General features: G+C 32.5%; 1 protein-coding gene and 1 pseudogene across 1 annotated transcript; both read right to left on the bottom strand.

Annotated features, from left to right (window-relative positions):
- On the bottom strand, positions 6,070-10,011 carry LOC104748838 (annotated as a pseudogene).
- On the bottom strand, positions 11,927-13,787 carry LOC104747654 (AAA-ATPase At2g18193-like). The gene is made up of 2 exons (XM_010469329.2): positions 12,688-13,787; positions 11,927-12,594 (listed from the first exon to the last, which is right to left on the bottom strand). The coding sequence occupies exons 1-2, from the start codon at positions 13,660-13,662 to the stop codon at positions 12,085-12,087; spliced, it is 1,485 nt and encodes a 494-aa protein (XP_010467631.1). The 5' UTR covers positions 13,663-13,787; the 3' UTR covers positions 11,927-12,084.

Below are 14,275 nucleotides of genomic sequence, written 5' to 3' on the forward strand. Positions count from 1 at the left end.
AGGATCTTGAAAATTTCCTTCTTTATGATGCACATACTTTCATATTCTTTACAAACATTTGTATTATCGGTGAAGCGTATCGAGTTGTTATTGTCTGTAACCCTATAACGTTCATATGTTGGGATAACTTTGAAATTGGTCATTGTGTAAGTTTGCCCTTCTTGAAGGAGTTCTATGTATTGAGGAATGCGGAGATGGTGAATAGAAGCTTGTATCGGGAATCATGCATGGTATAAGTCGGTCAAGTAGATATTCATGTTCTATTGAGTTTGTAATTTTATCTGTGGCATACCTTCTTATCAAGGAGAAGGAGATCTAAGCTCATAAGCTGTCTGTTTCGTTTAAAATTATGAGCTTCCCACATACGCATGAATCGCACAATAATATGTTGCATAGAAGTTCCGATTGTAAGCTTGTTTATACCAATGGTTTCAAGTTGTCCTTCTGCAGATGGTGATTGTTTTAAAGCCATATTGCTTTAGAGTGATTCTGATTTAGTAATACATTGAAAATCAATTTATTAGTTAACCTACGATGGCTAAATTTTCAAGTAGTCCATACTGGGGTTTATATTAAAAAAAAAAGGCAAAACCAAAATTTTGAAGATTTACGTCCCTGCTATCTCGCTAATTAAGATTGTGAAGGTTTATGCTTGAGAATGTGTGCAATGCTATTTACAATGACCTAATCGTGGTTATGGGATTTAATGAGTCTTTTGAGTCATTACAAACGAATCATCGATATATGTATTTATTTTAATTTATTAGTATTCCACTACCGTATTTGTGTATTAATATTCTCCAAAGTATGCGCTATTAATAATTAGGGTGTTTAGAAAACGAAAAGGTTTAGTGGTTCCAAACTCCATATTTTAGGTCCTTTATTACTGCCATTGTAGATAACAGTTTCCAATTTTATTGTTAGTAAGTGGTCTACTCGGTTTAAGTTATTGCTTGTAATGATTTTTTTTTAAAACTATTTACTTATTTACATATTTTTATCACATAAGAAATTAAAGATAGAGTACATGTGGCACACTCTTGGGTGATGAGGTGACATGCAGAGGGAGAGAGTTAGCCAACTTTTATAATATATACTAGGTTTTGAATCTATGCTACGCGTGGATTTATTTGATATATTTTGATGAAAATTATATATACTCACTCCGTTTCAAAATATAAGAAATGAGCACTTTAAAAAGGTTCAACCAATCATAAATAAAACTGCATAATAGAAAATATTAAACTAATCTAAAAGTAACATAGAAACTTGAAAACATCTTATATTATGAAACAAAAAATCTTCTCTAAAACATCTTATATTATGAAACGGAGGGAGTATGTGATTGATGACAGTAATGAAACATTATCTTATAAAAAAAATTTAAATTAGTATTAAGTAAAAATTTAAATTTCAGAAACACAATTTTAAAAAATATAAAAATGAGTTATGTTACAAAATCAAAATCAGATAAAAAAATCATGAATTTAACTCGACGTCCAGGCGAGACGAATCAAACTGGTGACCTCACATATCCTAAACCATTTCTTTGACAACCAGAAAAACGAAATAATTCTATAATCTTGAATTTATCTCGTTTTTTATATTTAGTTGATCGCTACCACCTATGTTTTAGTGTTTTTTATTCAATGTTTTCTTATTTTTCATATTTTTTCTTGTCATTTTCATTGTCAAATTTTATAGTAATTGGCATCGTTAGTTTTATCCGGTTCATCGTTATACTCTTCTTCTTCTTCTTCCTCGTCAACTTTTTCACATTCTTCCACTGAAAAACCTTTTTTAGACTACCATACAACTTGTTAACCCATCAAACTCCAAGACCAAGATTATTTTATTTTCTCATAAAATTTGTACAATTCATAAAGACCAGCATAGTCAACACATGCATCCAATTATTGATAATTTCATCCATATACTTATTTGGTTTTAGATTCACACGTATTGAAACTTCTCAAACCAAAATCCTTACTCGAGGAGAAAGTAATATGAACACATGTATAGTTAAAACAATATTTGTGCTCTTCGTCGATCCTTCTTCTTTAAACTCAAATAATACCAAGTCAAGGTCTTGCGATGTTAATCCTTCTTTCTTAGACTTAAAAATAAAAATTTTACTGCAAGAATATCAAATCATATGTAAAGTCATACACAAAAAAACATGTTTTACAGCTTATAAGAGATATAAAGCACAAACGTAGATAAGTAAGATATTTTCAAGATATTAAATAAATTTGATATATAATACTCCTTCCGTTTCATAATATAGGATGTTTAGAGAAATATTTTTGTTTCATAATATAAGATGTTTTCAAGTTTCTATGCAATTTTTAGATTAATTTCATATTTTATATTATGCAGTCTTGATTATGATTGGTTAAAAAATTTTAAAGTAACGATTTCTTAACATATGTGTTTTAGCTAACAATGAAAATGTTCAAAAAGGGTATTTTTGAAAAGGGTTATCTCAAAAGGGCATTTCTAACAAATTCTCTTTAAATTTTTATAAAAAAATATTTCCTCAAAGGTCATCAATCATATATAATTTTCATTAAAATATATCAACTAAACCCACGCGTAGCATAAGTTCAAAACCTAGTAATACTAAACGAAAAAGACAAATGAAAATTTATACTTTATTTTTGAAAGTTGTTGACACAAATTTAAAACCTTCATAACAAAATTAGAGTCGGGTTATCTGCAACTCTCCAAACATGTCATCAGGTTTTTTTTTTTCTGTCATCTAATTTTTAAAAAATAAATCAAGCGGACAATAAAGAAACTTAGGGAATTTTCTAAAAATTGAAACAACAAAATCTTCATCATTTTTTTTTGAATTAGAAAACATATTTGCATTTAATTTGAAATCTTCTAAAATCAAATCAAATATTAACTATTGTTACCAAAATTTATTACTAAATATAGTAGGAAAGATACTTATTTAAATTTCCTATATTTAGTTATACAATTATTGCTTTTTATTCTATTTTTGTTGTTCAAAAGACTGTTTTTTCCGTTTCTGATGTATTCTATACACACATAATTTACGCATTTTAATAATCAAAGTTTTTTTTTGAAAAATATAAGTATAATTGATATGAAAAGAATAACTGTCACCATTTTTATTTTCATTACCCAACAAAACTATATAATACTAATGTATTAGATTATTTATATATGAAAAAACAAAAATACAAAGTCAAATGATCTTTTACTAACATTTAAAAATTTAACAATATATTACCAGTTTACATCCGACAGTGAAATCGATTTAACTGACATTGATCTTAGTACCAAATCATTTGTTGTGTTGGGCTCTTCATGTCATATTTCTATTTAAATTATGACTTTGCTGATCAGTATACAGTCAAACCTCTATAAATTAATACTCTCTGTAAATTAATAAATTTCTTCAGTCCCAAGTTGGGACCAGTGTAATTTTGGACATAATTCGATAATATAATAAAATAATAACTTTTTTGAAAATCCTTTGTAAATATATGGTCCCAATAATAGTATAAATTAATAATTATATAAAATTATCAAAATACATGTATATATATGAACATTAAATTTTGGTAGACCTCATTTCTAATATTTTTACTATATAAAAAACTTTTAGTTTTCTCTTCAAAACATGAGAATTGTTGTTTTCCTTGTAATTGATTATATAAAAATATTATATATAACAATTAAATCTTAGTTTTAAATTTTTTTTTTAAAAAAAAATTACCAAATATGGACAATGTCTCTATAAATTAATAATTATTAATTTATCGATAAAATAAAACCACTATAATTTAATAATTTCTGTAGTCCCAACATTATTAATTTATAGAGGTTTTACTGTATATATATAATAATTAGAAATAAAGTTTTAATTTGGTCAATCCAAAAAAGTGCAGACGTCGGTCACTTTTTTGGATTGACCAAATTAAAACTTCATTTCTAATTATTTTTATTTTTATTTTTGTTTTGGTGACAATCAATATTTTGTTCCCTTTTCAGCAACCACAAACGATGGCCAGCAGAAACTAAGCTGGACCTTGGTACATAGAGACTTGTTATATAGCACTTTTTCTTATGATTTGGTTATGTTGATAATCAAGGGTAGTTATTATCTATTCGCCAGGGAAACAGGAAATTTAGTTATATAACATTAAAAAAACACACTCAATAGAGTGAAACTAAATGTCTACATAAACTAAAATCACATAAAACACACTCAATAGAGTGAATAATAAATCTAACTAACGCATCTACATAAACTAAACATCTTCATAAAACACACTCAATAGAGTGAATAATAAATCTAACTAAAGCATCTACATAAATTAATCCTAAACTCGGCAACTCGCACTTCAGTTAAAAACGCTAAAACTTTTTCGGGTTCTGATTGGTTTGGGCGAACGGTCTTTAGGCGGAGGCGGAGACGGAGAGCGTCTCTTATTCCATTTCTTACTCCATTTATTCTTCTTCGATATAGGACCCAATATGAGAAGAGCTCACGACTCCCATCTTGTTCGAGCCAAGTCGTACAAGGACTCTGAAGCCGCTTCTGGACGATATGCGCTGAGGATGTTGTAACCCAACCGACGGAGGTCGATCATGTCTTCAAAGAATCCATTGTCTCCGGATATCAACATGACATTGGCCGGAAGACCAGCCGTTTGTCTCCAGTCAAACATTTGGCTTTTTATTTCTTCATCGCTAACATGTTTCTCTCCAGTGACTGAGAAAAAAAGAACCCATCAGAACAAAAAAAAAACTAATGAGCGATAACTGCCGTGAACAAAAACAACAAATGAACAAAAAACAATTTTTTTTTTCTTACCATCGCCGCAACTGTCACCCCACTTGCCGGGTCAAGTAATCTTTCTTGGATAGCTCGTGTAAGCCGACCATTATGAGCGATAACTGCCGTGATATCAACAGGACCCATGTAACCCCTAGCTCTCAAGGACATAGTTATGAGTGTGGCAACCCCATGAGGTATCAGACAATTTTCTATGTCCCACCAAATTTTGATGGGAGCATAGCTATATGCTTGTGGAGCGTTTCAGCTAGCATGGTTTCCTATCTGATTGAAGTGAGAGACAAAGATAAGCAATCCGAGTCCAACCTACGTAAGAGAGTAAATCTTATACAATTGAACCACAAACAAGCAATGTGAGACCAACCTCGATTAATATCGCCTAGGAAAGAAGAGGGATCTACAGACGGCAAGTTCTCACTCAGGATTTCACTTTATATATACGCAACTTATGGGCTATCTAACGGGCTCTAAATGTCTGTGAGCTAAATGTGTAGGCATCATCACATATAGTAACATCATCAAGCAAATGTAAAATAGATATTGTACATCTTATCTATATTAGACAAGAATATTTTTGGAGATAGAAAAGAATCGAGAACCAACAAAACCCATATATTTTTTTTTTTGGCTCAACATCAACTTTTCATTAACCAAATGATATAACCAAATCAAAGGCACATAACATTCACCCCAATAGACTTGGACCAAAACAAATGCAATGGTTGATCAAGTACAACCCTGGAATACTAGGCGGAGCCAACACTACCTAATCGAGAACCATTGCATTTTTTAACCACAGCGAGATCGATAACACACCACGACTCGGAGTGAAATCATCTCTTAAACCACCTAAATTGACCCAATGACACAAAAACAAATACTAACACAGAGAAGGCCTAAACCAGTACTGAAAGCAGATTAAATCCCAGCTATGAGATCCTCATGATCGACGTGAAGAACTTATCTCAATAACTTCAACACCCAGAGGCGCATTATCAGAAAAGCTTGGTCTCTCCGACTTTCACTGTTCCGGTCCTAAACTTAAAACGGACAATATATCCGACTGACCCGACCAAGAGTCCTGAAGCTATAATAACCGGCGTAATAGATTGTTCTCCGAACTAACTATTCAATAACCAGAATTCTAATCATCTAAAGATTAGAAATTGGAGCACATATTAGCATATCATCACCTCACAGTGCAAGTTCAAAGTGACAACATCACTTCCGTCAAGTTACGAGACATACACCACACCTTGGTCGGACTGAAAAACAAAAATGACACCACCCCTTGCTGCAGGACACCGCCGTGGCTGGAATGGAGCACAGATTAACCCAAACCCGACCACTGAAGCTCGTCGAAGAAAAGCTTCAGCCCTCACTGCTCTCCGAAGCCCACAAACCGCCGGTGACAAAACAGCAAACAAAGTCGCCACCCCAAATCCACCAGATCTGGCCAAGAATCGACGGTGTCCTCCAACATCTTCACTAGATCCTTCACCAGCAACCTCCACCCGATGGATCTTCGCTTCACGCACCAAAAAATCACCGGAACCACCGTCTTCGAGAAGCACCTAACCGACGGCGACAATGTAACAAGGAACGGGAGACGGAAAAGGAACTACAAGATATTATATATTTTCTAAACATGCTTAATTTTATTTTATATTTATAGAACTGTATAACCTACGTAAATACATTAAAAAAATTTAATCAACTGACCTGGTCCTAGTTCCCCGGAAGGTAGTCTGGTTTAAATTACGGTTTGATTTTAAAACCATTTTTGCTTTTTGTTTACCACCATTCTTCATCTTCTTTTTTACACAATCCGAAGGATCATTCTGTTTTTCGCCATCATCACTTGCTTTACAATTAGAAACCTCCTTACTAGTCTTGCTTCTCTCAACCTTCCTCTTCTCAACAAAATTAACTACTCCTCGAAGAACAACATCGATATCATCGTCTTGCATCAGCTCTTCAGCTAATTCAACAGGAGTAACTTCAGTAGAATCGATCAGCGCCTCGATTTCCTCGCAAAGAGGATGGTTCAAGCCATCTAAACCAAGGTAGTTTGAGACCAATGTCCTAAATCCTAAACCTGTACAGTAAGACATGTTGATATGCACATCCATCCTCCCAGGACGTAACAGAGCAGGGTCTAGCCGGTCTTTGTGATTCATAGTGAACACTATGATTCTTTCATCTCCAAAACTCGACCATAACCCATCAATGAAATTCAAAATCCCTGATAGAGTCACCTACATCACAGAGACAACATATCACAGTCAGAACCAATACTAAATTATTTTAAAAGATCTATCACCTTTCCATTCCTCTTTTTATCTTCTGGATTCTCATCTTCCTCATCATTCTCAGCTTCCCTGTCTCTCACCTCAGCATTACAATCAGTATCTTCAATAACCAAAATCGAACTATTCATTGTAGATAACAAAACCCTCTTCAGCTCACCATTGTCATAAATACTACTAAGCTCAAGATCAAACACATCAAACTTCAAGTAATTAGCCATTGCAGCAATCAAGCTTGATTTACCAGTTCCTGGGGGACTATATAACAAGTAACCTCGCTTCCAAGCTTTACTAACTCTTTTGTAAAACTCTCTCCTCTTCAAGAACCTCTCCAAATCATCAATGATCTTCTTCTTCGCATTCGGATCCATGGCCAATTTATCAAACGTTGATGGAAGCTCGAGATTGATACATCCCCAATACCCACCAGCCATTCCATCATCATCGACAGTCACATACACATCTCTGCTATAAAGCTTCACCACTCTCAAGTTCCTCTTAATCTCCTCTGACTCGGCTACAAGCCTACAACGTGGCTTAGATAAGAGTCCATGACTTTTTCTCTAAGCTTCTTCTTGAACGTGAGTTCCTAGTAACGTTTCACTTTATCACTTTTCTCGTTCTCCGGTTGAACGTAGCTCCATGTCACCTCGGAACCCTCGAAAGTATCGAGGATGGCTTCACCTTTTTCGATGGCGATCGTGAAATGTTTATGCTTAGGGATCTTGCCGACACGTAAACGCTCAGTATTTGGTCCGATTCTGTTCCAGAGGTACATCTCCGCTGCGTCGAAGACATGGTTCCTGTTCCGTTTGAAGTTCTCGTCGATAACCTAACAGGAACTAAATCCCGCGGGCTAGCCCAGCCCGGCCCTAAAAAACACCGGGCTTGGGCTTAAATATATATGTCCAAAAAAAATTGGGCCTTTCGGGCTCAGCCCGTTCGGGCTATAGGGTTTTTTGGGCTTAGCCCGATCGGACTCGGACCATCCCGAAAAGCCCTTTAACAAATATATTTGTACTTTTTGTTAAGATTTTTGTTTGATTGTAATATTTAATTAAAGATTTATTGTAAATAAAGTTTAAAACTCTATTCCTAGTTTTCATATTTACTTAATAACCTTACTTAATACTTATAAAATTTCTATCTATGATATTTTATATGAATTATATATTGTTTTATTTGGTTAAACTATTAAAATTTTATTTAGTTTTAAACTTTTTCTTTTAAATTAAGTTGGTTGTAGTAAATGTAGATGAATAATTAAAATTTTGATTGATTTGTTTTATAGTGCACCTTTAAACATTGTTTTTTAAGGATTATAAGTTTGAATTTTTGATCTCTAAGATAAGCCCGGAAAAGCCCGAAAAACCCTGTAGCCCTGTTAGGGTCGGGCTCGGGCTTTGAAATATAGGTTCGGAATTATTTCGGGCCGGGCCGGGTCAGGCTCAAACATATGCGGGCTTTACGGGTTTCGGACCGGGCCGGACCGGGCCAGCCTGATTGACACCCCTAAGTGTAACTCTATTTTATTTTATTACTATAATATAACCCGTGCTTGAGAGCACGGGTTGAAATTCCTTCCTTTTGTTTATTTGGTAATTTTTATTTAAAACATCGTGTATGTGTATGTGATTATTTTATTTGTTTTACAAGGTTTTTTTTATGGAATAATATGGCATGATATCATATAATGAATCTGACTTATGAAAATAACATCTATTATGTAAGATATATTCTAGTATATCAAGATTTTAACCCGTGGTCTAACGTGGATTAAGTTGTGTGATAAAAAAATTAATTTTTGTTTGTTAATTTTATTTGATTTGTTTAGTGTTTAAAATTACATATTGTATTTTGATTGTTAATTCTATTACTTAACCTATAGTATAACAAATATTAATTTTAGGACCAAATATGTAACGTATGTTTGTCAAAATCATCATGACCAAGAAAGCCTACCAAACAACATTATTTCAAACTTAAATTTAATCTGAGAAATCATATTTTTGAAATTTTAATCCGTGCTCTAGCAAGAAATCATATTTCTCAAAAAATTTTCATATTATAGTGACATATTATTGACCCGTGATATAACAAATCAAATTAGAGTTTTTATAATTTTTAAGTTTTTGATCTATCATATATTTATGATATTCTTAAAAATATCAAATTAACCTATTTTTAAATATTCCAAATTAAATTATTTAAAAAGTTTATTATAGTATATAAAACTATACAATTCAACAAAAATATATGAAATGTATTTAAATATTCAAATTTTTACCTACTACTCAGTCAAAATTTTCTGATAAAGTTAGGTATTTTTTTTAATAATCGGAAATGATTTGTAATGTACGGAGGAGTGATTAATTTCTATTACTTTCTGAGATTTTTTTGTTTATATATGGTTTGTTAAATTTTATTTGAGATTTTATTTTATTCTTTGGAATATCCTTTTTAAGAGGATCATAATCCTAAATCTATATAACCTATCAAATAATTGATCTATATAACCTATCAAATAATTAATCTTAGTTATAACCTATTTAATATTATATGGTCTATCAATTTGAAGTTGTGTACTTTTCTTTTATTAAAAAGGGGATAATGTGTAATGATATTTTAATCATCATGTTGAAATCTTTGTTTCAGTATCAATCTTTTATCCTATAAAACATATCAAATCTGTCCAGTGAAATTCTGCCATAAGATTTCTATTTTATATTTTATTTATAAAAAAACTATTGTCACGTAATATTTTTCTATTTTTTACCTGGCCAATGAGATTCTGCTCCAATTGTAAACAAATTCTTCTTCCCTGTCTCTCACCTCAGCATTACAATCCAAAACTCGACCATAACCCATCAAGTTACACAACAGACCATATCATATATCCCAAAAAAACCTTGTTTACATTATATGCTTATGCATGATGCATCCTTTGACAAAATCTGCTGAAGGCAAAAAGGAAAACAAAGTTTAAAAGCAGAGCAAGTAGAGTTTTATAATCTTGAACCAAACCAACAAGACAAACCATGCATCCTGATGCTTCTTCGAACCTTGTTTCTGAAGAGAATAAAATATGTTCCTCACTATTTGATCAATAGTTTTAATACCAAACTAGATTTTACCCTGCAGTACACCGCGGAGCTATATTTTATTTTAGAAAAGAAAAATATAATTTGATTAGTAGATTAACTATATATATATATATATATGAGTATATGACTAATGTTTTGCATATTTTAAATCTTTATCGCTTATATTTATACATTAATTAAAATTTAACCCATGTTCTAGCATTTGATTAATAATATTTAATATTTATGCTAATGTTGCTATAACCCGTTTTGAAATAAATCTTGTTTTATGAGATTTTTAACATTTATAAATCTAAAGATTCATAATATTTTAATTTTTATTAAGTTTAACATAGAAATAATCATTTTTTGTAATGGTGTTAAAATATAAAAAGGTATATTTATTTTATTTAATAATTTAGGTAGAACTAATTAGTTTCTATAAATACATTTCGAATTTATTTATAACAATTAAACCAAAATTTATGGCATATGCTCCTCTAACAATTAATATGTATAACAATTAGTTTTTATTTTAAAAAATGAATTTAATTAAATATTTAATGTCAGTGGCATTCCCTATAAATAGTACTGAACTTCAGGATTTATTTTATAATTGTCTCGAAAAATGTTCTAGCTTTTGATTAATAATATTTAAAATTTATGCTAATGTTGCTATAACCCGTTTTGAAATAAATCTTGTTTTATGAGATTTTTAACATTTATAAATCTAAAGATTCATAATATTTTAATTTTTATTAAGTTTAACATAGAAATAATCATTTTTTGTAATGGTGTTAAAATATAAAAAGGTATATTTATTTTATTTAATAATTTAGGTAGAACTAATTAGTTTCTATAAATACATTTCGAATTTATTTATAACAATTAAACCAAAATTTATGGCATATGCTCCTCTAACAATTAATATGTATAACAATTAGTTTTTATTTTAAAAAATGAATTTAATTAAATATTTAATGTCAGTGGCATTCCCTATAAATAGTACTGAACTTCAGGATTTATTTTATAATTGTCTCGAAAAATGTTCTAGCTTTTGATTAATAATATTTAAAATTTATGCTAATGTTGCTATAACCCGTTTTGAAATAAATCCTGTTTTATGAGATTTTTAACATTTATAAATCTAAAGATTCATAATATTTTAATTTTTATTAATTTTAACATAGAAATAATCATTTTTTTTTTGAAATGGTGTTAAAATATAAAAAGGTATATTTATTTTATTTAATAATTTAGGTAGAACTAATTAGTTTCTATAAATACATTTCAAATTTATTTATAACAATTAAACCAAAAGTTATGGCAAATGCTCCTCTAACAATTACTATGTATAACAATTAGTTTTTATTAAAAAAAATGAATTTAATTAAATATTTAATGTTAGTGGTATTCCCTGTAAATAGTACTGAATTTCAGGATTTATTTTATAATTGTCTCCAAAAATGTATATATAGATGGTCTTACTAAAAGAACCAACATCGATTTATAGTTATTGTCTACGGTAACCTGTTGGCAACCACTATGGCAATATCATATTCTCGAACATACTCACGACATTTTAAAATTGCTTCTTTACTTTGCTGTTTTTTAGGTTTTGTCAACTTTCGTAATGGTGAAAAATTGCAGTGCCTACCACTAATTTTTAATAACATTGGTAAAGATAGTTCTGTCAAAAGTATAAGGTTTACAAAACTAATTTTTAATAACCTCATACAAGCTTTTGTCAAAAGTATAAGGTTTACAACCCATACAAGCCTTTTATTTTATTAGGCTTAATGTTAAAGTACCAAGTTACACAACACACCATATCATATATCACAAAGCTATCTCTTACCTAATAAGTTTTGGCCTTTCCTTTCCCTTTCCCTTTTCCTTTTTGTTTACCACTCTTCTTCTTCTTCTTTACACAATCCAAAGAACGACTCTGTTTTTCGTCATCATCAATTGCTTTACAAGTAGAAACCTCCTTAGTACTGGTCTTGCTTCTCTCAACCTTCCTCTTCTCAACAAAGCTGATTACTCCTCGAAGAACAACATCGGTATCATCGTCTTGCATCAGCTCTTCCGCTAACTCAGCAGGAGTAACTTCAGTAGAATCGATCAGCGCCTCGATTTCTTCACAAAGAGGATGGTTTAAGCCATCTAAACCGAGGTAGTTCGAGACCAGTGTCCTAAATCCTAGACCTGTACAATAAGACATGTTGATATGCACATCCATCCTCCCAGGACGTAACAGAGCAGGGTCTAGCCGGTCTTTGTGATTCGTCGTGAACACTATGATTCTCTCATCTCCGAAACTCGACCACAACCCATCAATGAAGTTCAGAATCCCTGACAAAGTCACCTGCAACTCAAAGACCATATCATCACAGTCAGAACCAATAATAGTTTCTCTTGAAAGATCAAAACCAAATCACAAATTCAAAAAAGATTTCACCTTTCCACTCTTCTTATTATCTTCTTGATTCTCAGCTTCCCTGTCTCTCACCTCAGCATTACAATCAATATCCTCAATAACCAAAATCGAACGGTTCGTCGTTGATAACAAAACCCTCTTCAGTTCACCATTGTCATAAATACTACTAAGCTCAAGATCAAACACATCAAACTTCAAGTAATTAGCCATTGCAGCGATCAAGCTCGATTTACCAGTTCCTGGAGGACCATACAACAAGTAACCTCGTTTCCAAGCTTTACCAACTCTCTTATAAAACTCTCTCCTCTTCAAGAACCTCTCAAGATCATCTATGATCTTCTTCTTCGCATCCGGATCCATGGCCAACGTATCAAACGTCGATGGATGCTCGAGATTGATACATCCCCAGTTCCCACCAGCCATACCATCATCATCATCACTGGCGTACACATCTCTGCTGTAAAGCTTGACCACTCTCAAGTTCCGCTTAATCTCCTCTGATTCGGCTACAACGTGGCTGAGATAAGAATCCATGACTTTGTCTCTAAGCTTCTTCTCGAAGGTGAGCTCGTAGTAACGTTTCACTTTATCACCTTTCTCGTTCTCCGATTGAACGTAGCTCCATGTCACCTCGGAGCCCTCGAAAGTATCGAGGATCTCTTCGCCTTTCTCGATGGAGATCGTGAAATGTTTCTGCTTAGGGATCTTGCCGACTCGTAAACGCTCTGTATCTGGTCCGATTCTGTTCCGGAGATACATCTCCGCCGCGTCGAAGACTTGGTTCCGGTTCAATCCGAAGTTCTCGTCGATAACCACCGTTATGTACTTCGATTTCGCAGTAAAGAACCGGTCGAGTAAGTTGGAGAAGTAAGATCGGAGCTTCACCGGTACGAAATCCTGGAGCATCGATCTAAAGAGCATCAAGAACCCGGTTAAAGAAGCGTACGCTGAGAACAGCGACGATGGTGAGAAAGAGAAATCGGATGAAGGATACATCTCTTTGAAAATCGATATGCCACAAAGAAAAAAACCGATGAAATTTTCCGATGACCTAAAGATTTTATTCCGGTGAAAGAGACTGAGTGAGAAGAAGTGATGGGGATGATGAGTTAACAAAAAAGTGAGAAAGAGGTAGTGTTCTTTTTATAGACGCACATGCCCAAATTGTTTTTCACATATGACCAAATAGGAAAATAATAAAGAAGTCTTAACAGAGTAAAGAGACTTGACCTACCAAACAAAAATATTAGTAAAGAGTCTTGCAGAGGAAGGAAGGGAAGCTTGCGCCGCAAGGAGAAGACGTCCGTGTACACGTCAGAGGTCAATTAGTAAAGCTACATGTGACGAACGAACGAACGAATCTACTTGGGTCTTTCCCCTCTTTGATTTGGTCCGTTCGATGAATATTTACGAATACGTCTAGAATAATAAATTGAATGAAGTACGAATACGTCTAGAATACAGTAATAAAATTTGCCTCTTTCTCTCTTAGTGGGCCGGGGTGTTTACTGTTCAGAGCCCAAACATTTTTTTCCCCCAAAGCAGATCTTAGAAGTTTGAACCCAACATACACTTGTTAGCAAGCCGAAAAGCAATGTCACATGCATAT

The sequence above is a fragment of the Camelina sativa genome, chromosome 15 (genome assembly GCF_000633955.1).
Source record: "Camelina sativa cultivar DH55 chromosome 15, Cs, whole genome shotgun sequence".
In the NCBI taxonomy this organism is placed as follows: domain Eukaryota; kingdom Viridiplantae; phylum Streptophyta; class Magnoliopsida; order Brassicales; family Brassicaceae; genus Camelina; species Camelina sativa.